The following is a 27,338-nucleotide window of genomic DNA, read 5'->3' on the forward strand; positions in this document are numbered from 1 at the left end:
AGAGCAGGAACCAGATTCTCAATCCCCTTCAGGAGGACAGGGTCAGCACCGGCACCAGATGTCACTCGCCAGGCACAGAGCTCACAGTGGTGTTTCCTGTTGTTTTTTGCAGCGAGTATCTGGAGGTTCACCAGACGGAGTTGGACAAGTTGACAGCTCAGTTAAAAGATATGAGAAGGAACTCTCGCCTGGTAGGTGTCGTTCAACCAGTAGGATGTTAACACAGTATTCCTTTTTATGGCTAAGTGTCCTTTTCTTTTTGTCCTGGATGGAAATGGGGAGATGGAGAAGGGTACGAGGACAAGGAAGAACCTTTAAGAAAAGCAGGTCATGGGGCGCCTGGGTGGCTCAGTTGCTTAAGTGTCCGACTCTTGGTTTCGGCTCAGATCACGATCTCAGTTTGTGGGTTTGAGCCCCACATTGAGCTCTGTGCTGACAGTGCAGAGCCTGCTTGGAATTCCTCTCTCTCCCTCCTTCTCTGCCCCTCCCTTGCTCTTTCTCTCCCTCAAAATATATAAATAAAACATTATAAAAAATAAAAATAGAAATATCTTTAAAAAAAATCAGATCCAAGGGGCAAAGTACTTACTATCCGCTTCCTGATGCGTATTTGTGAAGGAGGTTATATTTCTTCTTAATGCTTTATTCTTGATATTTTTCAGTATTTTCCAAATATGTTTATGCAGGTAGACTTTATAATCAAGAAAAAATACTGGGGCACGTGGGTGGCTCAGCCGGTTAAGCATCCGACTTCAGCTCAGGTCATGATCTCACTGTTCGTGAGTTCGAGCCCCACGGGGACTCTGTGCTAACAGCTCAGAACCTGCTTGGGATTCTCTCTCCCTCTCTCTCTGCCCCTCACCTGCTCATACTCTCTCTCCAAAATAAATAAACATTTAAAAGATATTTTAAAAAAAAGAAAAAATACTAAACAACAGCCACAACCCCCTCTGCCCCTCCTCCCAGTAATATAAGGAAATGCAAAATTGGGGTTGTCCTAGCATATTGTTAGTGCAGAATTTGGAACCCAGAACCACTAAGAAAATAGTACAGTTCAGTAACGTCAACGAGGGAAAGGAAGGAGGCTCCAGCGGTGCCTGTTATGAGAAGCTGGAGGGGCCCCGATCCACTTTAGTTATATGTCCTCCCGCTCAAGATGTTTGTAGATGTCCTCTAGTCCAATGAATCTGTGAAGACTTGTCTGCTTGCAGAGGGGCCTCTAATCTATACACTACTTTATTTTATTTTTAATGTTGATTTATTTTTGAGAGAGAAAGAAAGAGACAGAGCGTGAGCGGCGGAGGGTCAGAGAGAGAGGGAGACACAGAATCCGAAGCGGGCTCCAGGCTCCGAGCTGTCAGCACACGGCCCGAAGCTGACCTCGAACTCACAAACCGTGAGATCGTGACCTGAGCCAAAGTTGGATGCTTTAACCGACTGAGCCACCCAGGCACCCCTGTATACACTATTTTAAATGATTTTGTTCAGGGGCACCTGGGTGGCTCATTGGGTTAAGATCTGACTTTTGGTTTTGGCTCAGGTCACGATCTTGGGTTCGTGAGTTCAAGCCCCGCATCAGGCTCCACTCTGACAGTGTGGAGCCTGCTTGGGATTCTCTCTCTCTCCCTCTCTCTCTGACCCTCCCCTGCTTGCACTGTCTCTCTCTGTCTCTCTCTCTCAAAATAAATGAAATAAGCTTTAAAAAACGATTTAGTTCCGTTCTAAATGATCTTACACCAGAATGTCTCGAGGCTTCGGAAAGCCCAGGAAAAGTCTCCATATACTAGAGGGTCCAGCTGTGCGTGAACAGCCGCTCTCTTCTTCTGTTTTAGGAGATTTGCTAAAAAGTGTAGTGGTGTCCTTTTTTGAAGGCTTAGAGGTTAAAAGCTTTGTCGAAGCTAAGGATTTTATACCCTGGTGATGTTAGAGTATGAACTGCCCCATCTCTGTGGGGAGTGGCTCCTCATGGAATGGGCTTCTATGCCCTTGGCCATCCCCAATGGCAACAAATGTGTCTCCTTGGAGAACAATGGTGAATGGATGGAGGGGCTTCTGCCAGGACCTAGTGTCCCATAAAACCCCTCCCGAAGGGGCTGTGGGAATGGTGTACTGATTATGCTGTGATATTATGAGCACACAGGAAATGAACTTGCTTAAAAAAACATTTTGTGAAAAGCATATCACCGCCCTCCAGAACACCTCTTAAACACCAGTTTTATCTGTTTAAATAGGAAGGCAAGTATTCTTTTAACACATATATCACTGCCGCATTTTCTGTTAACTTTTTTCTTTCTTTATTTTTTTTTAATTTTTTTTAATTTTTTTCATTTTTTTAATATTTTTATTATTTTTTATTTATTTTATTTTATTTTTTTATTTTTAACATTTTTAACATTTTTTATTTATTTTTGAGACAGAGAGAGACAGAGCATGAACGGGAGAGGGGCAGAGAGAGAGGGAGACACAGAATCGGAAGCAGGCTCCAGGCTCTGAGCCATCAGCCCAGAGCCCGACACGAGGCTCGAACTCACGGACCGCGAGATCGTGACCTGAGCTGAAGTCGGACGCCCAACCGAGCCACCCAGGCGCCCCTTCTTTATTTAAAAGTTAACATGGGGGCACTTGGGTGGCTCAGTCGGTTAAGCATCCGACTTCGGCTCAGGTCATGGTCTCACAGTTCATGGGTCTGAGCCCCGCATCGGGCTCTGTGCTGACAGCTCAGAGCCTGGAGCCTGTTTCAAATTCTGTGTCTCCCTCTTTCTCACTCTCTCTCGCTCTCTCTTGCTCTCTCTGCCCCTCCCCTGTTCATGCTCTGTCTCTATCAAAAAAATAAACATTAAAAAAATGAAAAGTTAACATAAATTTATGTGTTCCTCAATATGTAAGAGAGGAGAGCTAAAAGCAAGTGAAACCCTTAAAGCTCCCAGCATGCAGAGAGATTGGGGTGGAATTCTGGAGACACGGAGTATAAGTAAATATTGGCTCTTAAAAGTACTCTTACCGCTATTTGAAATAACCCAGTAGAACTTGGCAGGTTTGATCATCATTTCGCTGGTAATGCAGAAATGCAGACTAAACCCCTCTGTTCATATCAGTAACAATTTTGAGGAGAATAACTTTTAATCCCAACACTCCTTTTTTTTTTTTATTTTAGGGTGTCCTGTATGACCTAGACAAGGTAAGTTATCATTCTGTGCCGAGAGTTGCTGGAAAATAAGCACTGAATCTTTGAATAGAGGTCAGTGATGTCCTCTTAGGCATAACAAGACCTCAGAGAACTGAGGATTTTTCTAAGCCTAGAAAAAGTCATGCTTTTCTCTAATGAGGGGGTACCATCATGTAGCTCCAATGCCGTCTTTAAGGTCACTTCCATAAAAGTGCCACCTGGTTGGAGGGTTCTCGGTGTGCTGATGAGTTTTAGGACTTCCCGGGTATTTAAGCACCTTACCTGTGCCCCTTCTAAATATGGACTATACTGTTTCATCAAGCCAAAGACGTCCTTGATTGGAAAATACACTGGTATTTTATATGCGCCTAAGAGGGAAAAAAGTGATTCCAGTTAAATCCTGGCACCATTTTTTTTCTTTTCACTTAAAATTTGTATTGTATGCCTCAGGACAAAGCCCTTCGAGCTTTCTTTTCGTTGTAGATTTTGTTTTTGTTTCTTTCAATATGCTGCTGTCCCCTTCCCATGCCTTTCTGTAGATGCAGAGAAAGTTTTAATGCTGAATCATGGTATGATGGTTTTTTTGAAGACATTTTAAAGGGTAATTAAATTGAATGCGTGTAATAACAGTATTTATAACTCAAACAAAGGGATGACACATAGAACCACTGTGATTATCTGTGAGTGTGCACCGGCAGTAGGGATTGTAAAATGCACCCCCGTTTCAGAGACACTAAAAGGCAGGGGGGTGAGTTCATCTTAGAGGTGATAGAATGGAGGGATTGAGGTCTAGCCCAACATGATACCGTCCTGCCAGAGACCCAGTGAGTTCCATTTGATTGGCTTCCCTCGATGTTCCACACAACGATTCCAATAACCAGCTCGAGTTCATCTGTCGGAATATTTATTCCATGTTTCAGAAAATACTTCCCGAATTGTTCATAGAGAGTCTCTGAAATAGCCAAGATGGGAAGAAAGGGGGGAGGGTTCGCATTTTCTGGTACTTCTGAGTAGGAGAGCGGGGAGAAGATATTCCTGCCAGTCTAGATGGGTTAAACTGTAAATGGCTGCATTTTTTTTCAAACTTCTTCTTTTATTTCCAGCAAATTAAAACAATTGAAAGATACATGAGACGCCTGGAGTTTCACATCAGTAAGGTAATGGAAGTTCCTGTTGTCTTGCTTCTGTGTTTCCGTTCTCAGTCACTAATCACTACGCCTTGGGCCTAAGCGTGGCGTCTAGTCCGTGGACAATTTCTTACCTAATTGACTCCTAGCAGTTAAGTCTTCCAACAGGCAGTAAAGATGGAGACAAACAAGACTTAGGAGCCTGACAGTCCGGCATAGTACCGACCCTACTCAGTTCAACAGACATTAAGTGCTTCCCGTGAGGCACCCACAGTGCCTCCTGCTGGGCTTTTAGTCTCCACGTGGTCTTGGTAAAGAGTGAACCAAACGGACCTAGGAGAAACTTCACGCTTGCGTAACTTGACCTCTGGGCACGCATACAACTCGGTACCCCGGAAACTTCTTCGTGAAGGCCGTAGAAGTACTTACGGACGCTTCCATGTACCTCTCTAACTCTGTCGAGCGCCCAGTTCCTTCTGCCCTTCCTCGCATGACCTCTTCATCTTCGTCGCCCGCATAGATGGGGGCCATTTTGCCAGGCTCCCTGACACCCAGCCCTGAACCCTACAGATACTTCACTGATGGTCCAGCCAGCCTTGTGTGGGGTGGGACTTTGTCACCCCTTGTTCTGAGCACTTAAGAGAGTTACCGGGACAGCCTGGAAATATTTCCCTTTGGGAGCCGCTAAATCACACCAGTGGCTATTCCTGTCTGCATCCCCGCGCGGCAGCCTCTCTTCCAAGCACGGAGACTGGACGCTTCAGCCGATCTCTGTGCTAGGAGTCAGAAGCCCTGGACTCCAGGCGTGTACTCTCTGGCCTCTGTCACCTACGTGGACCTGAGTGTTCCACTCTGTGAAATGGGGCTGGGAGGTGCACGTGTTCGATCTAAATGACCCTAAGAGTTCCTTCATTTTAAAATTCTGTGATGATTTATGCGCACGTAAGCACGTGTATCTATAACTGCCTTTGTGCGTTCCCACTCTGACAAATCCCTTTTCCCTCCGCAAATCTGAAACCGCTCCAATTTCTGTTAATAAATAAAACAATGACATCCATCAGAAGGTATCCGTGTGGCCGGCAAGTGTTGGCAGATTGAAACCCAGCAAGAAGGCACAACCCTGCATTAGGTAGGAGTGAATTTATCCATCTTGTACCCATCGTTGTTAAACACAACAATCCCGGCGGCTGTTAAAGGTTGGTAGCGGTCTGTTTGCAACACCTATATACAGCATGCCTCACAAATTATAGTCAACCGAGTGAGTCAGTCCGTTTATTTGATGAGAGCCGCTGCTGACTTAGAGTCGAGACAGATGCTTGCCTACAGACGGGCCCGTTTCCGCTCAGGTGAGTACGTGGTAACCCTTTATCCTAAAGGTGAACTCCATTTGGCTAGGATAGGTTGATATTGAAATGAAAACGAAGAATTAACTTATCTGTAAATGCAAAGTATTTTGTGGACTACATCGTCAGGGCTAAACCAGCACCCCGACAGCAGCTTCCTTGTAGACGGGATTACAGACTCGGAGTTTTTGGCAAACCCGGCCACAGTGGGGGGAAAGGTTGAAGGCGCAGGCTTCCAGGGGATTACCTGGGTACAACCGCCTGACCTGCGCTGGAAGAGGTATCAGCTCTTGCGTTTCTAAGAGTTTCGTGGGGACCTCCCGCGTCAGAACGATCTGCAGCGTTTATTTAAAACTTCAGATGCCCAGCCCAGCCCTAACCTCCTGAATCAGCATCTCAGAGTGGGGCCTGGCCATCAGCATGGTAATGAGCTCACCAAGTAAGGCTGAGTTTAACTTTTAAGTATGGGAACCACCTTCTGTGCCGGTCACCAGCCCAACGATTTTATCGGCACATCACCACCCCTGAGTCTTAGGTCTCCCCCTTAATCAGGCACGAATCCATTGGCCCCAAAGATGAAAGGCTGCTTCCCGGAGTCTGGCAATTGCTCTCAGCAGAGTGCAGTGAACTGTTGAAGAGCGACAGAGAATCCTGTAACCAGAGAATAATTTGCAATCTCTTAACGTTCATCTTCTAAGCTGAGTGTGATGACGTCTAATGTAGAGACCGCAACTGGGGAAAACCACGCCACTGGCGGGTCCTACTGATGCTTTTTAGCGAGCGCCCCAAAACTCGCCTTCAGAACCAAAGAGGAATCTTCAGCTCCAAAACCCATGACATTTACCTCGACCGTCTTCTGGCTCTGTAGCTTTTTGAGGCAGTGAAGTTCGTACAGAAAGGAAAACAAGTTGTCCGAGGCAGGCTTCCTGGTCTCATGGATTTCCTTTGCTTCTGCTCACTCCTGGTGCTAGTGTCCTTTTAATCTGCCTGCAAGCCGTTGTAGTTAACTGGGTAGCGTGTGGATAATGGAGGACAGTCCAAGCCTGTGCACCTACACGTGACCGGCAATAACAAGGTTCTCTCGGTGTAGGCACGTTTGGAGATGGCCTGTGCTGTGGGGGCTGCCCTCTCCTGCTCAGGATGTTGAGTATCCATGGCCTCTATACCTACCAGATAGCAGTAGCACCTCTCAGCTGTGCCATGGGGAAAAAAACGGCCCCAGCTTTTGCCAAATGTCCCCTGGGTGTCAAAACAGCCTTGGGTTGATTGAACATCACTGCCTTAGAGGCATTAAGTGATTATCAGGCTTATAGAATGAGTATGGTTGATAGTCATTTGCAGAAGGTTTATTATCATCTAGAGGCATAGGTGTAGAGGTGTAGGAGGAAAATGCTCACGTCTATTGTGAGGCTCTTTATTGGAAATGATTTTTGTAAAATCTTGGCTCAATTTTTTTAAATTTTTTTTAATGTTTATTTATTTTCGAGAGACAGAGAGAGATAGAGCATGAGTGGGGGAGGGTCAGAGAGAGAGGGAGACGCAGAATCGGAAGCAGGCTCCAGGTTCTGAGCTGTCAGCACAGAGCGCGACGCGGGGCTCGAACCCAAGGACCGCGAGATCATGACCTGAGCCGAAGTCGGACGCTTAAGCGACTGAGCCACCCAGGCACCCCTCAATTTCTTTTTTTTTTAATTGATAAATTTACATGTGTGGATATCACCTTGTGACAGTCCTCTTAAAATAAAGTGATAATAGCCTCGTATAAACGCTTCCAGCGTTTTTTTGCTTATGAAGAAGACTCCTGCCTTCGTTATCCAGTACGCATCTCACACAGCCACCGGTGTTCAGCTCATTTCCATTTTGTGCCATTTGAAAAGACAGCTCAGATTAAAATCTGCTTCAAAATGGAAAATGGATCCCAGTGGCTAAAACAAAAACGATTGGTCTCTGTCTGAAAGGATGACGCTTCTGCCAAGAGTCCCCTTGTTGAGGTCGGAAACGTAAATACCTTAAGCACGTAGCCATGGCCTATGTAACTTCTTCCAAGTGAGATGAAATGTTTACATCCCTTGTGTGCCCTCTTGTGATTCTGACAGGTGGACGAACTCTACGAAGCTTACTGTATCCAAAGACGCCTCCAAGACGGTGCCAGCAAAATGAAGCAAGCCTTCGCAGCCTCCCCGGCCAGTAGAGCTGCCCGGGAGAGTCTGTCCGAGATCAGTCGCAGCTACAGGGAGTACACGGAGGTACGCGCAGGTCTTCTCAGTGGCTTAAGTCCCCCCCAGGCCCCCCACCCCGGGATTGTCAGAATCGCTGGTCACCGCCAGCAACAAGGGGAGCGGCAGCCTCTGGCCCCATGCTACTCTTCAGGGAGATGTTTTACTGTTGGCCTCTCTCGCGTTGGTTTGAGGCTGTCCGTGGAATTATTTAAGATGACTGCTGGGTAGTTTGCCCAGTTGTATTTTTGTTCAGAGTCTTCATTAGACCCCGCAGCCTTTATTGGCTTTTCTCAGTCCCTGAACATCGCCTGTCAGACACCCGTTTCCTAGTGCCTTGGAACATGCTTGCTCACAAGCTTGTAAAACCCTAAGACTGTAGATTCTACGAAGCCATTTGCTCTTGTGTGCTCGTGCTGCCTTGTACTCTTTGCACACGTAGGCTGCAAACGCTTGTCGGAAATTTCAGTGAATGCTCAAGTCAGCCGCGATGCCCTGGTTTTTGACATTTAAGTGCGCTTCCAAATTTTCTAGCGTGTGGTCGAATCTGGCTTTATTCCTGGAAGTCGAACAGACCCGGTGGGTAAGAAGGCTTCCCTGGATGTTGGGTATCGCTAAGCCTCCTGCCCAGGATTATTTTATTGTAAGGAAGTTCCCTTCTATCTTAAAGGAGGCAAGATAAAGAACCCTGAGCAGAAGTGTGCTCTCCTGGCTTCTGTCTCTGAGGCTCAAACATATGACACAGGGAGATCTTCAGTGCTCCTGGGGTCACCTGATACCAAGTGTCTTTGATGAAAGCTGAATTATTAAAGCAGCTTGTCTCACTAGCCCGTGAGTCTGCTCACCGATCGAATTCCATGAATGAAGTCATCAGCCCCATGAGGGTCTGCTGGACAGTTCCCAGAGCGGAGCGTCTGTCACAGCCCTGCGGCGGGAGGGACCTCACGGGTCACTTTGTATGGCCATTCAAGCTGTGCCTCTGGTCGGAACTGTTAGTCCCTTTCCGTGGTCTGAAATGGGCTTCTTTACCCATGTTCCCCTTTCAGAACAACGCTTTTTAAATGCATGAAATAAAATACAAAGAATCCAGGAATTCAAAAGAAACCAATTATCCTGAAACAGATATTTCAATATTAGCCGTCCAGTTGTCAAAATACCTTAAAAAGCAAAATATTTTGATTATCATGCTATGCTTTGGTTCTGCCGCTTTATTAGCACATCAACGTTAAGTTATAAGATCTAGCAGTGTCTCTACTCGTTTGAAGTTATAAGATTTTAAAGCAGCAAAAAGTATAAATGATTTTTCAAGGTACCTAGAACAAATGATGTGACCAGGAACATGCCTGTGATTTCTGTCCGTGTCAGAGTCACAGGTACTGGTCATACTGCTGGGGCTTCCTTTCTACATTTGTGACACTTCAACACGATAAGTTTCAATTAGAGGTTGGGAAACAGCGGAGGGTTTCTTTTCCTCGTCCAAGTTGGTGAACCCAGGGGTTGAGGATCTCTGGCTTAGGAGTAGCCCAGCCCTGGTTCATGAGACCACCTTTCTCCATATTCATGACATCAAAAGAGCAGTTATAGAGGTCGTTCAGAGTCCACAAGCAGATAACGGACCGGCAGGAGCTTCCTGTCCTGGAACATTTGCTAGCCGTTTTGGAAACACCTGCCCTTGGTCAAGTGCCAAAACATGGCATCACAGTCTGCTCGCAAATTCAAAGATGTAGATTACAATTTCAGCAAGAGGGACTTCTGCCTTAGAGAAGAAAGTGTCGGATTTCTGCAGGGCCCTACCTCACTTGACATCAGGTGGGTTTGTGTCTTCCCAGAACTGCAAAGCCAGGATTTGATAGCAAAGAATGTTTAGGGCAAGAAGGCTCTGGATGCTTCCGCAGGTGCAGCCATGTTCATCAGTCGCTGCACGGGCGAGATGGAAGCAAATCCTGTCCACAGAGGTCTTCAGCCGCTAGACTAGCTGGCCCCAAGGTTTTTTTGAGGACACTGGTGCCAATCCTGGCTTGCATGATAACATCACTGGCCTTTTTGGAGAGTGTAACGTGTTCTTTCACAGAAACGCATGATGCTCTAAGAAAAGAGGTTTATAATACCGAGGGTTTGCTTTCAAAGCTTTCGAGCAGCACAGAGCTCAGACTTCAGGAAGTTTCCCCCAGGTTTGCGAAGCTGTTTCAGGCACTAAGAGCTTACAAGGGGAAAGACAATGCAATTCTCTTTGCGTCCCATTCAGGCACCAGTTCAGAAGAGTGATCTTTTGGGGCAGAACAAAGGAACAAGTAGGAGAAGCAGTAGCCTTACAGATCAGTCCTGAAGTCTTCAGCAAACAAAATGTAAAGGGAGCCATCCCTGTCAGCACCCTGGGCTGGCCCTCCCCACCCCCACCCTCCCTCCCATCGTGGAGGCTGACTGCTGAGGGGGAAGCCTGCAGGTGCCCCCGCCTGGGGGAGGGGGCGGGCATGGGCACCGCTGCTTCCTGCAGCCGAGGTGGTCTCCGGAGCTTAAGCTGGTCGACCTGCAGAGGGGCCCCGTGGGGAGAGCCCCCCCGCCAGGGTGCTTTTCCTTTTCTGATCTCCAGTGGCTCTGTTTGGGTCATCAGATACTGAGGAGGCAGGGTGGGGGCAATGACGGGTCTAACCACATGCTGAGATAGTGTCCCTTCTTCTGCCTTCAGTGTCCCCTCAACTCCAGAGTCAGCAGAGGACTCTCGTCACACCCAGGAATCACTTCCGGGCACCTCATGAGCCCCGCGTCACTCATAGAGCACAGTGCTATTTTTGCCCCCCCCCCCTTTTCATTAAGAAAAATTCCCAATCGACAGAACAGTCAAGACTAGCGTAATAAACACCATCTACCTTTACGGAGGTTGACCAGTTGGTAACAGTTTGCCCCGTTTGCTTTCCTTCTCTCACATAGGCCCAATTTTTTCTTTTTCTTTTCTTTTTTTTTTTCTTGTTGAGTCATTTGACAGTCAGTAGTAGACATTATGACACTTTACAGTAAGTATTTCAGCGCCGATCCCATAATGGCAACCCGTGTAATCTGTGTATCCCTTGCACAAACACACAGCATTGTCACAAGTAAGAAAATTAATCCACTCAACAGAGTTATCAAAGAGCCTGTGCATTTCCAGACGTCCCCTATTTGGTCCAGTAATGTCTTTTCTGTCTTAGTTTATTGTCCTTCAAATCAGGATGCAATGAAAGTCAACAGGTCGCATCTGGTTGTTATGTCTCTTTAGCCTCTTTTGTCTAGAACTTCTTCCCCCCACCCCCCAACATTGACCTTACATAGAATCCCGGCCAGTTCTTCCAGCATGTCATGTTCTAGATTTGTCTGTCCATGGCATAATTTGATGACATAACTGATGTGCCATCTGAAGGCAACACAGCAAGGCTTCTGTTGCAGTAGGTCCCGGAGTCAGCAACGTAACGGCCTTGATCTTCTCCATTTAGGAGAAGACTGCTTTCCTGCTTATCTAGCATCCCAGTCCTCGTTGTTGCGCATGGAAATAATTGAACTTGTTCTGGGCTCTGAATTTCCCGTGCACCATTTTGTCGAGCAGGCTTCTCCGGCAGTGCTGGAGACCCCAGGAGTCTCCTGGAATCCAAGCACTAGTTACTTGTTTGCAGCCGAGAGAACGTCGTGCGGCTTGAGCTGTTGTGGGAGAGAAGCCTAGGTCTGATGCCACTCTTTTGTACTGTCCACAGAACATGTGTGCCATTGAAGCAGAGCTGGAGAATCTGCTGGGGGAGTTCTCCATCAAGATGAAAGGTACTCGGGGCGCCTGGGGGGCTCAGTCAGTTACGTGTCTGACTCTTGATCTCAACTCAGGTCATGATCTCACGGTTCATGGGTTCGAGTCCCGTGTCAGGCTCAGTGCTGATAGCAGAGATTGCTTGGGATTCTGTGTCTCCCTCTCTCTCTGCCCCTCCCCTGGTCACGCTCTGTCTGTCTGTCTCTCTCTCTCTCTCTCTCTCAAAATAAATAAATAAACTAAAAAAAAAAGATGAAAGGTATTTTTCCCCCACAGAGAGTCAGGAGCCATCTCCACAGACAGAGCTCACACTATTTTTATTTTTCTTGCAAAGGCACTGTGCCGCCACCTTTACCCCTCCCCATTTATGTTAATGTATTGATGTTCCAGAACCTTCTGGTCCTAAGACTTGCCTGCATCCTTGAATCTTTATTATGGCAGAATCTCAGACATACACAAAAGTGAAGAGAATTTACAGCGAGCCCCATATCACCTAGATTTAATAATTAGTAAGATTTTGCCACATTTGCTTCATTTGGTTTTTTCCTTTGATGATGTATAGCCCAGATATGAGTCTGCCTGTATATATTTCAATATGCATCCCTTAAAGAATAGGGACATCTTGGGGTGCCTTGGTGGCTCGGTCGGTTAAGCATCCGACTTGAGCTCAGGTCATGATCTCATGGTCCGTGAGTTCGAGCCCCATGTTGGGCTCTGTGCCGGCAGCTCAGCGCCTGGAGCCTGCTTCCGATTCTGTGTCTCCCTCTCTCTCTGCTCCTCCCCCACTCATGCTCTGTCTCTCTCTGTCTCTCAAAAATAAATAAAAACGTAAAAAAAATTTTTTAAAAAAAGAATAGGGACATCTTCTCCCATAACCACAATGCCTAGTATTATCATGTCTAATGAAACGAACATGCCTTTGTTATTAATCTGTTCCCTGATCCAAGTTTCCCAGTTGTCTCAAAAATGCTTTGTATGGTTGGTATGTTGCCATCGGGATCCACATGAGGTCCAGGCATCGTAAGTGGTCATTCGGTGTCTCTCTTAGGCTTGCTATCACCTAACACAGACCCTTCCCATTTTCTTCCTACCGTCGACTTGGCATAGAAACCGTTGTATAGAGTATCCCACACCTCGATTTGTCTTCTGGCTTCTCTGTGGGGTCATTTCAGTTACTCCTTTGCACTCATGTTTTCTGTAAACTACCCACCGGTTACTTCCTTTTATTCATCTCTAGTGTTAAACCCACAGAGGTCTCTGCGTTTTCCTCTTTTTCCCAGTGCGTCTGTGGTGTTTGCTCTGGAAAGTTCCAACCTAGAAGCATGATGGGGTTATATTTGTAGCGCGGCATCTTCAGAACAAACAAGGCGTGCCCGCTGTAGCAGACGGAGCATCGCCCGGGCCTCGCCGGCAGGGCTCTCAGATCAGCAGCGGCAAATCTGTTGAGTCTTGAGTTTGGGCCCATTGACTGCAGCCTCGAGGGCTGGGCGCAGGCGGTTCCGGTCCTTGGGTTTCGTCGGCAGCCTGATCCCTGGCTTGTTGCTAATGGGAACTTAATCACCCTCTTGCCTACTTTTTGCAGTGAAGGGAGTAGAGAAGGGGTACTTTTTCAAGTGTTCAACAGGAGACTTTCGTTTTGGAATCTGTCATTTAAGTCTGCAGGGCACTGTTTGTGTCCAACACCAGGCCCCCCGTGACAGCACGAGAGCCGCTCTGCATGTTTATTGCTGGAGTAACAGTGACCTTGACCTTCAGTGTCTGCAATGGCTGCATTCTTCTCTTGGGCAGGCCTGAGAGTGAACTGGTTTGGGATTTGGTGTTAAATCTCAACACCGGCGGTACCACCGAGGTGGGGCATCCGTGCCCTTTCAGTTTTCCGTTTCTTGTCTTCATGTTGGCTCCTCATGAGAGTCAGAGGTTCCAAAACCGCTCAGGCCCTGCCCCAGACCCAGCAAGTCGGTGGGGGGGGGGGGGGGGCGGGGGTTGGCAAGATTTTTTAAGATTCTCAGGATGGTTTCAGCAGCAACCTGATTCTGGAAGACAGTTGCCCTGAATCAGTGTTTAGCAGCAAGCACTTCCCTCTCCTTTCCCTCGATGCTCGGTCACCATCTGTGCAGACTAGTCTGTCTCTCGCTGAGAGAAACTCGGGCAGCACATCTTCCCGCTGTTCCTACTGGGGGTCCCAGGTTTCCCCTATTTCTGGTGCTCACGGCTCTCCAGGGCACCCATCATTGGTGAGGTGATAACTCCCCCCATTTTATTGGCAGGAAGTGGGCATTCAGTGACTTGTCCTAGTACTCGCTAAGTTGGAGTCAAACTTGACACTGAATTCCAGGCCTCTCCCAGTCCCATGCTCAGTCCCATATGAGGAGGACTGCAGTTTAAGAGAGCAAAGCAGATGCTATAAACTGTGGCTCAGAGCATGGCCTTTCACTTCCCTAATCTGACATGAAAACTCAGAAACTACAACTAGGAAGCCTTTCAAGGGTAACACCGGCACGGAAATCTTCCTTTCTTTTGATAAAGGGAAGCGTCCTCACACTGCCGAGAAGTCTTATGTCTTTACCATCAGCTACTTTCTTATCTGTTATTCCTTCTGGTAAAACATAACTACCCCAACAAACATATTGACATAAACTGAGGATATTTCATAATATTTTCAGACCTGGTAACCCGACTTCCTCCTGCCACACCCTTCCACACTTCCCTTTTTGCCCCACCCAACGTGAAGAAAACAACCATTTTGGGTGTGTGTGTGTGTGTGTGTGTGTGGCAGTGGGGGTGTGGCTGGATCGATGATAAAAACAACTGATCAAACACTTAGGGAGCCCCTGCTTTTGGCCACGCCCTACACTTCCTCCCGATGCGTGGCCCCAGGTGTGAGTTCCACACATCCACTGGAGAAGAGGGAGGTGTGAGCCAGAGGTATGAGCCAGCGTGTTCTCATTCAGTGGAACGAATCACCTGCTGGACCAGTGGGGAGGCTGGATTATCTCAGAAGCCTGGGAAGGCGGGGGGAGAAGGGTGCCACTCACCTGTCTTGGGGGACGGAAGCAGGGAGGAAGGAGGAAGGCTCCCCAGTGTCACCTCTGAACACGAATGAGAGGGACTGCTCTGGGCACGTGAACAGCAAGGCAATGGCGTTCACCAAAGAGGGAAAAGCATGTGGAAAATGACAGGTGGGCCGGCAGGGCTGAGCCGCTTCCCGGAAGAAGAGTTACGGACGTGCGTTGGCACTGGATCTTAAAGCACCTTGAATGTCAGGTTGAAGAGGGAGCGTCTTGTTAACCAGGACGGTGACGAAAAGACGTGGGCTCTTGGGGAACAGTAGCTCCCGCAGCGATTGTTCCAGTGACCCTCCAGGGGGTGTGTGTCCCCACGCCTACACCTGCCCGTCCAGCTTGCAGGGCGGGTCAGGCCTCAGCAGAGGGGAGAACTCCCTGTGAGCTAGTAAATCTGCATTATTTATACCTGGTCAATAAATCAGGAAGGCCTGTAGCAGAGCTCCTGGCTGGCCAGCTGCTTGGCTCTTCGCCTCGGAGTAGAAAGTGTGACTTCCTTAGCTTCGTAACTACTCCACCAGGTGCTAAACTTTGTTCACAGTGTCATGAATACCCGGCCACCCTTTTCCCTGTGTATATGCGTCAACACGTGTGATCTTTTTTATCTCTGGAGCGGAAGATCATCATAGAACTAGAAAACGTGGGGAGCATTGTTCTGGCAGATAAGTCTCTGAGCAAAGGAAGGAAAGGTGAGCGGCTGCCTAGTCTAGTGTCTGGGCCTTCCAAATGGGGTGCAGAAGCCCGTTCAATCCGTAGTAGGTTTTACAGTAAAACAGCCAAAGGTAGCGGAGGATGCACCATAGAAATAAAAGTCCCCTACCCCCACCCATCCCTGGATGCTAGCCCCCGGTGGTCCTTAGAGAGGCCGAAATGAAAGCTTTCTAGACCGTGCAACGGTAATCACAAAACCACTGAGAAAGCATAAAGATTTCCCCAACTGTGAAAATCCCAGCAAGCCCCCAGCCGGGCCTCAGAGACCTCAGGCTGTAACTACAATTGGCCTGCTGTTGGTTTTAATTCTGCAGCCAGTACGGTGATTGGCTTACGGGAGCAGAGGGCGGGACCTGGTTTTTGCCTGCCTGTTGCCAATTGGCTACATTATGGTTGTAATCAGGGTCTCAGTGTGATAGCGCCACAAGCGATTTCAAGAAATTTTGCTTTAATAACATGGGCTCATAAGCTCAAAAACATCAGTACCAAGTACCTTTCTCCCATTAGACAAGTTCTTCAGATATGAAATTCCCGGTAATTTTGAAAAGGGGAAAAAAAAACCTTCGAAGGATTTTTCCCTTTACATACCTTGTCAGTTTTGGGGTTTTTGTTTTTTAACCAGGCTTCTGGTGTATTTGCACAGGTAAGCCTGCAGCGGATGAAACCTGCACTAATTTGCACAGGTTTTAAAGGGCACTTTGGATTTTCTTAGAATCAGCACATCTGCCCTATCCTGATTTGTAAAAACCAGTCAATTGTGCTTTTTTCCCCGAAGTATTAAAAAAAAAAAAAAAAAAAAATCCTCCAGAAACTGACTAGGGAAAATTGACTTTTTAAATTCTGCTCTTATTTCAGTAAATCTTTTAAAGTGGCTTGTAATGTTCTAGTTATTGGCAAAGTCCTAAGTGGCCTGGCTCGGTGGGGAAGGAGGCAGAAGGAGGTGGTGAGTTGCTGCCATCTACTGACAGACAGTGGTAACAGCGGGTGCTTTTTTTAAGCCTAAATGGACCTTCCCTATCCTCTTAACTGTGGCCGTGCCTCTTGCACCCGGGAGAGGCGGTCATTCATTCCAGTCTCACAGCTTAACGGGGCCATTCAAAGAAGGCAAGATCCACTGTGTGATACCATCGCGGTCATCTTTACACGGGTAAAACCATACTTACCCTCACATAAAATCAATTAGGAACTCAAAGGTCGTAAACAGCAGCTGGAGGAGACTGGGCCACCAAGGGGTCCGTTGGCCGTATGGACGCCCTGTGTGCGAAGGCAGCTGCGAGTCCCAGGGCCGCTCTCATACCAGCCATTCAAAATTATCTCCTCTCCGGCTGCCTCTACGAAAAGAGCAGGATTGTTCTCGAATCAGTTTTAAATTTTTTAAATGGTACCTTCTAATTTTTTTTTAACATTGGCAAATATACCCAAAATTTTTAAGTCATAATGTCATCCCTCTATCTAGTGCTAACCTTTGTAAAAATTGTCATGAATATCCAGACAGCCTGTTCTCCGCATATATGCTGCCCGCCAACCAACATACGTGATCTTTTTTATGTCTTTTTTCTTATAAACACATGATATTTGAAAAAAAAATCCAATAAAAATCACTACTGAATGCCAAACGTTTAATTTTCCTCTTAATCCCACCTTACCAGAGACCATTATTTTTAATATTTATATTAATTATTGTAACATAATTCATACATAATAATTAATAATAGCTTGTTAAAGATAGCTAAACATTTGTACTGAATTTTTTTTAATTGAAGTATAGTTGACACTCAATATTATATTAGTTTCAGGTGTGCAACGTAGTGATTCCACAGGTTTATATGTTCTGCTGTGTCCACCGTGACTGTAGGTACCGTTCTTCCCTATACAGCACTGTTACAATACCATTGACTATATTCCCTACGCTGTGCTTTATATCCCCATGACTTATTCCATAACTGGAAGCTTGTACCTCCCACTCTCCCCTTCACCCACTTGGCCCATCCCCCCACCTGCCTCCCCTCTGGAACCCATCAGTTTGTTCTCTGTAGTTATGGGTCTGCTTCTGCTTCTCGTTTATTTTGTTGGTTTTGTTTTTAGATTCCACATATAAATGGAATCATACGGTATTTGTCTTCCTCAGCCTGACCGATTTCACTTAGCCTCATGCCCTCCAGGTCCATCCATGTTGTCACAAATGGCAAGATCTCGTCCTTTTTTTATGGCTCTGTAGTATTCCATTGTGTGTAAGCATTTGTAGTGAATTCTGGACTGGAGGGTTTTTTTCATAAAATTATATTGGTGCTTTTCATTAGAAAATGAGAAAATAAAATTGCCCATTCTTATTAAATTTGTTTCATTCCTTCATTAAAACTGTGTCTTCGGGGGGCGCCTGGGTGGCGCAGTCGGTTAAGCGTCCGGCTTCAGCCAGGTCACGATCTCGCGGTCCGTGAGTTCGAGCCCCGCGTCGGGCTCCGGGCCGACGGCTCGGAGCCTGGAGCCTGTTTCCGATTCTGTGTCTCCCTCTCTCTCTGCCCCTCCCCCGTTCATGCTCGGTCTCTCTCTGTCCCAAAAATAAATAAATAAAAAATGTTAAAAAAAAAAAAAAAAAAAAAAAACAAAAAAAAAAACACCTGTGTCTTCGGGTCCCTATTAGGGTAAGAGACTTTGCTTTGTGGTTGGCATGGAAGAAGAGCCAGGATTACTGATAAGCCCCTATTGATGAGTTTAGTCCCTACATTCATTGTGCACATGTGATGTGCGTCTCTCCCTCCCCACGACTATATTTGTGCTTGACACGCAGTAAGCGTTCCGGAAATATTGATGCGTGAATACAGGCCACTCCCTTTGCCCGGAAGTGCCCGCTTACCCATGCCCTCATTTGCCTGTGGTGAAATTCTGTTGTTCAAATACTACCTTCCTCCAAGAAACTAGCCTGCGTTAAATGAGATAGAGTTTCTTGTTGAATTACACCTAAGTAACACATTCTTACAAAAATTCAAAATATAGAAAAACATCTCCTTTTACTATCTCTCCATTGCTGTCCCCCCGTCTGATGTGCATCAATTTGCTACCTTTTCATATAGATAACATCTTTTAAATGAACCATGTATGGCACATGCTCAATAGATAGTATGACCTGGGGCGCCTGGGTGGCTCAGTCGGGTGACCTTCCAACTCCTGGTTTTGGCTCAGGTCATGATCTCACGATTTGTAGGAGTTCAAGCCCCACATCGGGCTCTGCACTGATATCACAAAGCCTACTTGGGATTCTGTCTCTCCTCTCTGCCTGCCCCTCCCCTGCTTGTGCACTCACGCTCTCTCTCTCTCTCTCTCTCTCTCTCAAAATAAATAAATAAACTATAAATAAATAAATAATGAATGAATGAATGAATGAATAGTATGACCCCATTCCTGAATATATAATCATTACTATGCATTAGGCACGTAGTATGGACCAGAGGCCATCAACTGTCTTTACAAATAGCTCTCTGAGGTGGAGATTGTGACCTCCCCACCCTTTTAGAGGTGATGAAATTGGAGTTGATACCTAGAGTAGGCTCTCTGGTAAATAAAACAGAAGTCACCTTCTGCTTTAACCCCTCTTACTGCCTCGGGTCCTTGTCTGTTTCATCCCTGTGGACTTTAATCACATTTTATTCTATTTTCTGGGTATCGGTGACCTCTCTCTTAATTTCCAGATCATTACCCCAATGCACAGATCCCCCCCCCCCACGGAGTCTCAATGAATATCTACAGAAAGAAAGAGACTGATTAAATTCAGGGTCCCTGAGATGTCCCACGACAGTGGCCTGACATGATTTGTTCTTGCTGCTACATCAGAGATGGGGCTGGATCTCAGGTTGAGCAGATCCAGCCGGGGGAGGACGTGCTGATGGCATGATCGAAGGGAAGCCCCCTCTCCACATGGGGAGAGTGGGTTGTTGTCATCTGGTTGGTTGTTTTCGTTTTCTTAATTACTGCCTTTGTATAGATGATAATCCGTTTTAAGTGATTTCATAACACACTAGATGGTGCATTATGCCGTCTAGTTGTCCTTATCGTAATTATCTCTCTATTATCATTATGCTGGGTAGATAGGAATAGGAAAACACAGGAATGAGTGAACTGGGGAGAGGCAAGGGGGACAGACTAAGCCCATGGAATCTTCACCCAAGTGAGAGGCACTTATCAGAAATCACCAATCTTTGGAACAGAAGGAAAAACAAGACAGCAGTTTATTTGCATGGGAATATTTTGGGTAAATAAATGAATGTATCTTTCTGACCCTAATTCTCCAGTCCTGGAAGCTGGGTGGACTTCTAATTGGCCAAAGGTTCATAGGGTCCTAGTCCCTGTCGAGCAGCCTTCTTTGCCCCAGAAAGCACCATCTTTGGTTAACCCGGCCAGGAATGTTCTCTGCAGCGGTGATAGATGGGATTCTCAGCTGTCCCCTCATCCCCTCGGGTGGTCCCTCAAAACTATTCCATGAGCTTTCTGGTTTATTAACGTTCCAGTGTGGGTTTGTGAAAGGGAGTCTATGCCGCACCTCATGTCTCTGTTGCATGCTTACAGGTCTGGCTGGTTTTGCTCGCCTCTGTCCTGGAGATCAGTATGAAGTAAGTATCGTGTCCATCTGCGTGCTGGAATTGGGGATTTGAGGGACAGGAGTCAGCTGCCATTATTTGGTTTCTTACGTTGCCCTTTTTTTTTCCTTTTACATTTGTTTATTTGGGGGAAAAATGAAGCCCCCACATACTTTTATTTGGAGGTGAAGACCCCCACATACTCTTCATCCAGACACCAATTTTTTTTTAATATGAAATTTATTGTCAAATTGGTTTCCATACAACACCCAGTGCTCATCCCAACAGGTGCCCTCCTCCATGCCCATCCCCCACCCTCCCCTCCCTCCCACCCCCATCAACCCTCAGTTTGTTCTCAGTTTTTAAGAGTCTCTTATGGTTTGGCTCCCTCCCTCTCTAACTTTTTTTTCCCCTTCCCCTCCCCCATGGGTTTCCGTTAAGTTTCTCAGGATCCACATAAGAGTGAAAACATATGGTATCTGTCTTTCTCTGTATGACTTGTTTCACTTAGCATATCACTCTCCAGTTCCATCCACGTTGCTACAAAAGGCCATATTTCATTCTTTCTCATTGCCAAGTAGTATTGTATTGTGTATATAAACCACAACTTCTTTATCCATTCTTCAGTTGATGGACATTTAGGCTCTTTCCATAATTTGGCTATTGTTGAGAGTGCTGCTATAAACATTGGGGTACAAGTGCCCCTATGCATCAGTACTCCTGTATCCCTTGGGTAAATTCCTAGCAGTGCTATTGCTGGGTCATAGGGTAGATCTATTTTTGCAGACACCAATTTTTAACATAATGTCACATTTGCCTTATTATTACTACTATGATCGTTATTTTGCTGAACCGTTTTAGACCAAAGCACAGGCATAGTGACCTTTTGCCCCATAATTATTTTCCCCAAAATGGAAGAACATGCTTTCCTATCAGGATCGTGCAACTCTCAACGCAGCTAACTTAACATTGGCATTTGCCATACGGTCCATATTCGTATTTTCCCCAGTCCCAATGTTGTACTTGAAAGCAGCCTTTTCTCCTGATGCAAGAGCCAGTCCGGGATCATGAGTGCTTGTAAATATCACAGACGAAAGAACACTAGTATCTAGACCTTTGTTTATAAAGATACACTCCAGAAAGTAAAAAAGGCTTTTCTCTTTTCCCCTCTTTAAAAGAGAACTTCCCTAATTGAATCATCTAACTGTCTTCTCCAAAACCCTCTATGATCATCCTTGGGGCGGGTGTGAGGGAAGGGTATCTTCCCCTAAACGGTAAAGCTGTCTGAGCAAAGAGAGTGGAGACCCTCTCCCTGGGGTCTGTCGGATTTCAAAATCTTTGTCCAGTTCTGCCTCCCTCATCCAGGAGGAGGAGGAGGTCTTTTTTCGTGCTTCTGGCTGCTGAGTAGATTTTAGCTGATGGTTTCTCCTCCCGCTCACGGAGGTGGGGGGTCAACGGCTAATGTACTGAAGCATTGTATTCTCCCAGGAGAAGGATCTGGTCACCGTGACCGTGGTAACAAGGAGACACGGGTTGACCTTTTACAAAGAGGGCCCCCCACCCCCTCTGCCTGGCGGAGCAGACCTTGCTCCCTCTTAAAAGCCTCTTCCCCACTCACCATCTGCCCCTCCGCCCAGACCCCAGGGAATTGGAAAGACCCACAAGAAGGGGGTGGGCGAGGAGGATGGAAGAGGGGGGAGCAGCAGCTGATTTATTCCCTTGCCGTGTATCTCGGAGTGTGGGTGGCAAGTCGGGCGAGGCCCCTGGAACCGAGGTTTGGTGTCTTCTCCCCAGATTTTCATGAAGTACGGCCGACAGAGGTGGAAACTGAAAGGCAGAATAGAAGCCAACGGCAAGCAGAGCTGGGATGGAGAGGAGGTCGTGTTCCTGCCCCTGATCGTCGGATTCATTTCCATCAAGGTTCAGTATCGTCATTGTCATATGCTGGTGCACGGATGGGTGACCCCGTCGGTGGGGACCTTTGTTCGTGACTTCCGCCCGCGGCCCCTCCGCCTTGCAGACTCCCCTCTGCACCCCGAGTCCACCGTGAAGACCGCGGCTCTCGCCCAGAGCGGGCCAAGCAGAACAGGGGAAAGCATCCCTGGCCTTTGTCCGGCACCCCTCTCCCCCCGCCCCCCGATGTAAGGCCGTCCCTGTCCCTCTCTCACCAGGTCACGGAACTCAAAGGGCTCGCCACTCACCTCCTGGTCGGCAGTGTGACCTGCGAGACCAAAGAGCTGTTTGCCGCCCGACCTCAGGTGGTGGCGGTTGACATCAATGACCTTGGCACCATCAAACTGAGCCTGGAGATCAGCTGGTAGTAAGTGGTCCTTTTCAGTTTTGCCACGTCACAAATACGTGCTGCAGACCAGTGCTGTTCAGAGGGTGGCACGGGGACCATCAGCATCCCCAGGGGGGCTTGTCACAGAAGGAGACTCTCGGCTCCCACCGAGACCTGTGTCAGAACCTCGCGGGCCCGAGGCTCTGCTCAGCCGGCTCAGCAGGTGACGTTTGCACATTGTCAGCTCCATAAGCTGGAGAAGCCTCTGTCTTACCAGTCTGCCCCTCTCCTACTTCCTGCTTGAAAATTGTTTATTCTGCTGCCTTCCCTCCTTCTCAACCTTTCAATGTATATAAAGAAACATAGCTCTGGGGCGCCTGGGTGGCTCACGTCATGATTTCGCGGTTCACGCGTTCGAGCCCCGCGTCGGGCTCTGTGCTGACAGCTCAGAGCCTGGAGCCTGCTTCGGGATTCTGTGTCTCCCTCTCTCTCTCTCTGCCCCTCTCCCACTCGTGCTCTGCCTCTCTCTGTCTCTGAAAAATAAGTAAACATTAAAAAATTAAAAAAAAAACATAAATACAGCTCTTAAGCTAATTTGGAAGAAAAATAACTGTCCAAAGGAGATATTTCACCCTTGGAAAAAATCCCGATTCTCTCTATAATGTCTTCATTGCCTGTCCGTCTTTATCTCATGTGCCGTATGCTGCTCTGGGAAACTTCTCGGTATCTTTCACACTCTACTGAAATAGAAAATTGCCAGAGAGCAAGAGATACCTTTTGTCAGAGGAGTGAACTTAAAGGTGGTTTTCTGAAGTCACCTCATGAGAAAGGTCGTAAGCCATTAAACACTGGTTGCCCACGACATTTGACACTGTGCCCCTGGTATATTTCCATGCAAGCATGACGTGCGGGGCACCGATATTCAGGGTCCTCTTCCTGACATAGAGGGTGAGGTATGGAAGCAGCAAGGACCCCGTTGTCTTGTCCATGAACGCCTGTGGGCACCTTTTGCCCGGCCTCCCTCCACGTCAGCTGTAGTCGTCGGTGTGGCAAAGGCAAGATCGTTTGTCTTGCCGGATGAACCAGATGGCATGATGATAAACAGGGTGACGGTGGACAGACTGTCCCACACGCAACAGGCTCTGTGTTGACAGAAACGAATAGGAGTCTACGTTCATTTTCTTTAGAACAATCACGTTACTCTCCTGTAGTGCCAACATAAAGCTCAAAGAATCTTTACAGACTGACATCTTGTACTGGACAAGCATTAATACGTTTCCATGTCTAACATTAACCAAGAAACAGATTTATCTAATGGCTGGGTGTATAAGTGAATTGCACTTAATGCCATGATGATAACCTTGGCCCCTGGAAGGGTCTGGACTCAGTCTTCTGCTCCACTTTGTTTTATCTTGGTTTATCGCCCGCCCGGCCAGCCCAGTTCCCACTTTTTTGAGTTTACTTTAGTATAATGAGGTGTCTTCTCGGCCTGCAGTCCAGGGGTTAGAGGCGACCTAACAAACGTGCATTCACGGGGACCTGTTGTGTTGCAGCCCCTTTGACGTGGAGGACATGGCCCCGTCCTCGGGCGCCGGGAGCAAGGCCGCAGCCCTGCAGAGGAGAATGTCCATGTACAGCCAGGGGACCCCGGAGACGCCCACCCTGAAGGACCACTCCTTTTTCGTAAGTTCACGGTGATCTGGGGAGGAGGCGCGTTGAACCCGAGGTGGGGCTGGCACCCAGTATGTGAAACGCTTGACACGGCATTAGGGGTTCTCGGTAACTCCTGATAATGCTCCAAGATGCCCTTGGCCATCTGCACACGGCGGTGGTAGACCGCCCCCTGCCGTCTTTCCTCTCCCCTCACCCCCCCTTTACTGATCGCACTGATAACACGCAGACTTTTCTGAAGACTCTCTGAGCTCAGCCTTTTAGAGTGAGGGGGTCCACAGCGGCCTCCTAGTTCTAATCAGAAACGCGGGCTCGAAAGCTAACGAGACACGGTAATCAATGTTTCCGCTAACTGCGCGTCTTGCTTTGACTTCCCAAGCGGTGGCTGCGCCCTCCGGCAGACAGGCCGCGGCGGCTGTCTGTCTTGAGTGCCTGGCAGGACACTTTCTTGGCCAAGCTGCACTGCAGCCGCTCCCTCAGTGACCTGCCCTCCCTCCGGCTGAGACCCAAGGCCGGGCTAGAGTTTTATGTGAGTGCGGGTGGCCTGCCCGCTGGGAAGTGCTTGCCGTGGGGGCTGGTGGCACGTGTGCTGTGGTCTGTCCGTTTTTCCCGCTTCTCTGTCGCGCTCGCGGGGCGACGGTTACAGCCGTCCTGTCCCTGGGGCGGGAAATTGGGTCACGCATGCGCCTCTGTCCGCCAGGTGGTTGTCCCTGTCTTTGGCGAGCCCCGCTTTTGTGCTGTGGTTTTTCTCCGCTGGGGCAAAGATATCCATGGTAACAAGATCTTCATCTTTTAAAAATACAATTACACTTGCGGTCAAAGACGTTCCTTCCCGAGTCCAACTAGTTTATCACCGGTAACAGTCTCTAGGCCTTTCGGCTTTCAGATGCACTTAGCATTTGAGTAACCTCAAAAACTGGCATTCGAGGAGGTCAAAAGGATGCATACCAATTTTATGAGAGCCTTTTTTATTTAAAGAGGTTCTTAGCCTTAGTTTATGGTAGTGTTTGTTAATTTTTGCTGCCTTAGCAAAAGAAACTCTTTCATTTGTAGCCAGGAATGCAACAGGTGACCTACATTGTATGTGGTAGACGTTAGGTCACAAGAGAGGACACACGTACACACACAAACACGTACGCGTGTACGTGGAATATTCTGCTCTTTACGAACATATAGAAGTCATCCTTGGGGGCGGGGGGGAGTCATCTTTGAATGTCCAGAAAGGAAAGGACTAAAAAGTTTTCTGGTTAATGATCATAACAATTGCATCTAATTCGTTGAATTACAAATCCCAGGTGACAAGGACCAGACTAAAGTAGTGGAGTTTCCGAGGAAAACGGAAAGATCGTGTAAGGAAAATGTGCCTGAACACATGGACCCAAAAACGACATAGCAGATACAATTGTATACGTAACCACGGATATCACGTGTATATCCATGTTCGCCTGCTTTAAGTTGTGGAGGGAGTTGGTAGAGATCTTAATAGCATAATTTAAACAAGAGTTTGATGGCTTCCTATAGCCTTTCGGATAAAGGCAGACGCCTCAGAGCGGCTCTTCCTCAGCCCGGCTTTCCACGCCTGCCATTGACCGCTCTTCGTCCTCTGCCTGAGCCCCTTGACCTCCCCACCGCTCTCCAACCCCACCACACCCTTCGCGAGCTGCCATATTTGCGCACACAACGTTCCTTCTCGAATGCACTCCCTCCTCCTCGCCTCCGCCCCCCCAGGGCTGAGCTCTGGGACCCCCTGTTCCCCAGGCGGCAGCCATCCCCGTGCGGGGGTCCTGCCTTGTTGTGTCACGCCTCAGTTATCGCACACGCGCTCGTACTGTCGTGTGCCCGTTTATAGGCTCCCCTTGGCACACCGGGAGTCCCCTTGAGCAGAGCACCTCGGCTTCGTCTAACTCAACCTTGGCCACTCGTGTAGGTGCGCGTTGGGTTTGGGAACATGAGGCCCGAGAGAAACGGCTGGTGAGGACTTCGGAATTTCCGCAAGAATCCTGATGGAGCAACCCCCTGCCTCAGCCAGTGCCTCCCTCGTCCCCCAGTGCGGCCAGGGCCCCGGGGGTTCTGTGAGATGCCTGAGGGATCTCCTCGGAGGAAGTCCAGGGGGTAGCCCTTTTCCAATCCTACCAGAAGCTCCCCCTTTGTCTCTCCTAGAGGGGTAAGGTGCGGGGGGGGGGGGGGCAGACAGAGGGCAGAGGACACCGAAGGAGACAAGCCCCAGAGCCCACGGGGCCCACCTGCTGCTTCGCGGCTCCTGGGGGGGTTCCCAGAACTCCGCCCACTCCCGCCCCTGCACCCCAGGACCCTGAGCAGCACGCTCGGGGACCATTCACGGAAGAAAACGTTCTTTAGAGGCAAAACTGAGCTGCAGAGGTTCCTGGAGTGCCCCAGTGACACAGCTCACCCTGTGGTTAACCAGATGAGAATAGGAAGTTTGGGTTGAACTGACTGCACGTGCTGGGATCTGGCGGCCCCAGCCCAGCAGCGAGGGGACCAGAGACACGGCTGGAGAGGACAGGGGCTCCCTTTCCGTCCGCTGCCATTTCACTGGCTGGAACGTTTTGTTTCCCAGAACTATGATGGTAATTCCTTGCTTTATATGGAATTAGGCATGAGCGTGGTACTTACCATTTACCTAGAATATCAAATCCAGAACCCAGGAGAAATTATCCATTTTGAAAGAGCTGGTCTCAAATACCCAGAAAACTTTTTCCACGGAGCAGCATTTGGTACCGAGACCCTGCACGGACCACAACGTAGGGAAAACTGACTTAGAAATCATTTTAATGCCCGCATAAAGTAATTATCTTGGTTACCTGGATATTTGGAACCTCTCCCCCTTCTGAGCTCTGCTTCATGGATCACAGAGTGTACTTGACCCAGCCCGGGTGGGCTCGACAAGAGGACTCGCTGTTTCTAGACACAGCTCTGGCTGTGCAATCGCGGGAGATGTTCAAGTTTATTAGTCTCCCGTTTTTACAGAAGCTATGCCAGTGTATTTCTGGCCTCAGTTATTTGTGGCATGGTTACCAAATTAATAGAACATTTTCAAGGGCTTGGATTTGTGGGTAGAGATTCTTTTAAAATAATCTATGAGAATTGAAGCAGAACAAAGCATCCCGTCTTTTGAGTGAAATAGCATGAATGTTGTAAAGTCTTTTAAGATAAATGCCTCCCCCCCAAAATTGGTAGCATTATTCATAAGTACAGCTGCCAAATATTGTGAGATCCTGCGTTTTAGGAAACAGGCTCGCTTGTCTCCCCTCCCCCAACCTTTTCTTTTGAAAATGTTAAACCCAAGAATAGTCTAATGAACTTTCACCTAGATTCAACACCAGAAGTCCTTTCTAAGAGCTTTGTTTTCTCTTGCCACACAACACAACCACACACACACACAACCACACACAACCCCCCC

General features: G+C 47.8%; 1 protein-coding gene across 1 annotated transcript in view; it reads left to right on the forward strand.

Annotated features, from left to right (window-relative positions):
- RIPOR2 (RHO family interacting cell polarization regulator 2) overlaps positions 1-27,338 on the forward strand; it is a 98,971-nt gene that overhangs the window by 35,180 nt on the left and 36,453 nt on the right. The window contains exons 4-13 of the mRNA XM_049611338.1: positions 113-191; positions 3,155-3,178; positions 4,270-4,323; positions 7,733-7,882; positions 11,575-11,638; positions 19,955-19,998; positions 21,760-21,885; positions 22,137-22,285; positions 23,800-23,929; positions 24,297-24,710. Coding sequence (XP_049467295.1) covers positions 113-191; positions 3,155-3,178; positions 4,270-4,323; positions 7,733-7,882; positions 11,575-11,638; positions 19,955-19,998; positions 21,760-21,885; positions 22,137-22,285; positions 23,800-23,929; positions 24,297-24,710 — 1,234 coding nt within the window. The remainder of the gene's footprint in view (positions 1-112; positions 192-3,154; positions 3,179-4,269; positions 4,324-7,732; positions 7,883-11,574; positions 11,639-19,954; positions 19,999-21,759; positions 21,886-22,136; positions 22,286-23,799; positions 23,930-24,296; positions 24,711-27,338) is intronic.

This window comes from Panthera uncia (genome assembly GCF_023721935.1).
Source record: "Panthera uncia isolate 11264 chromosome B2 unlocalized genomic scaffold, Puncia_PCG_1.0 HiC_scaffold_25, whole genome shotgun sequence".
NCBI classification, from domain to species: domain Eukaryota; kingdom Metazoa; phylum Chordata; class Mammalia; order Carnivora; family Felidae; genus Panthera; species Panthera uncia.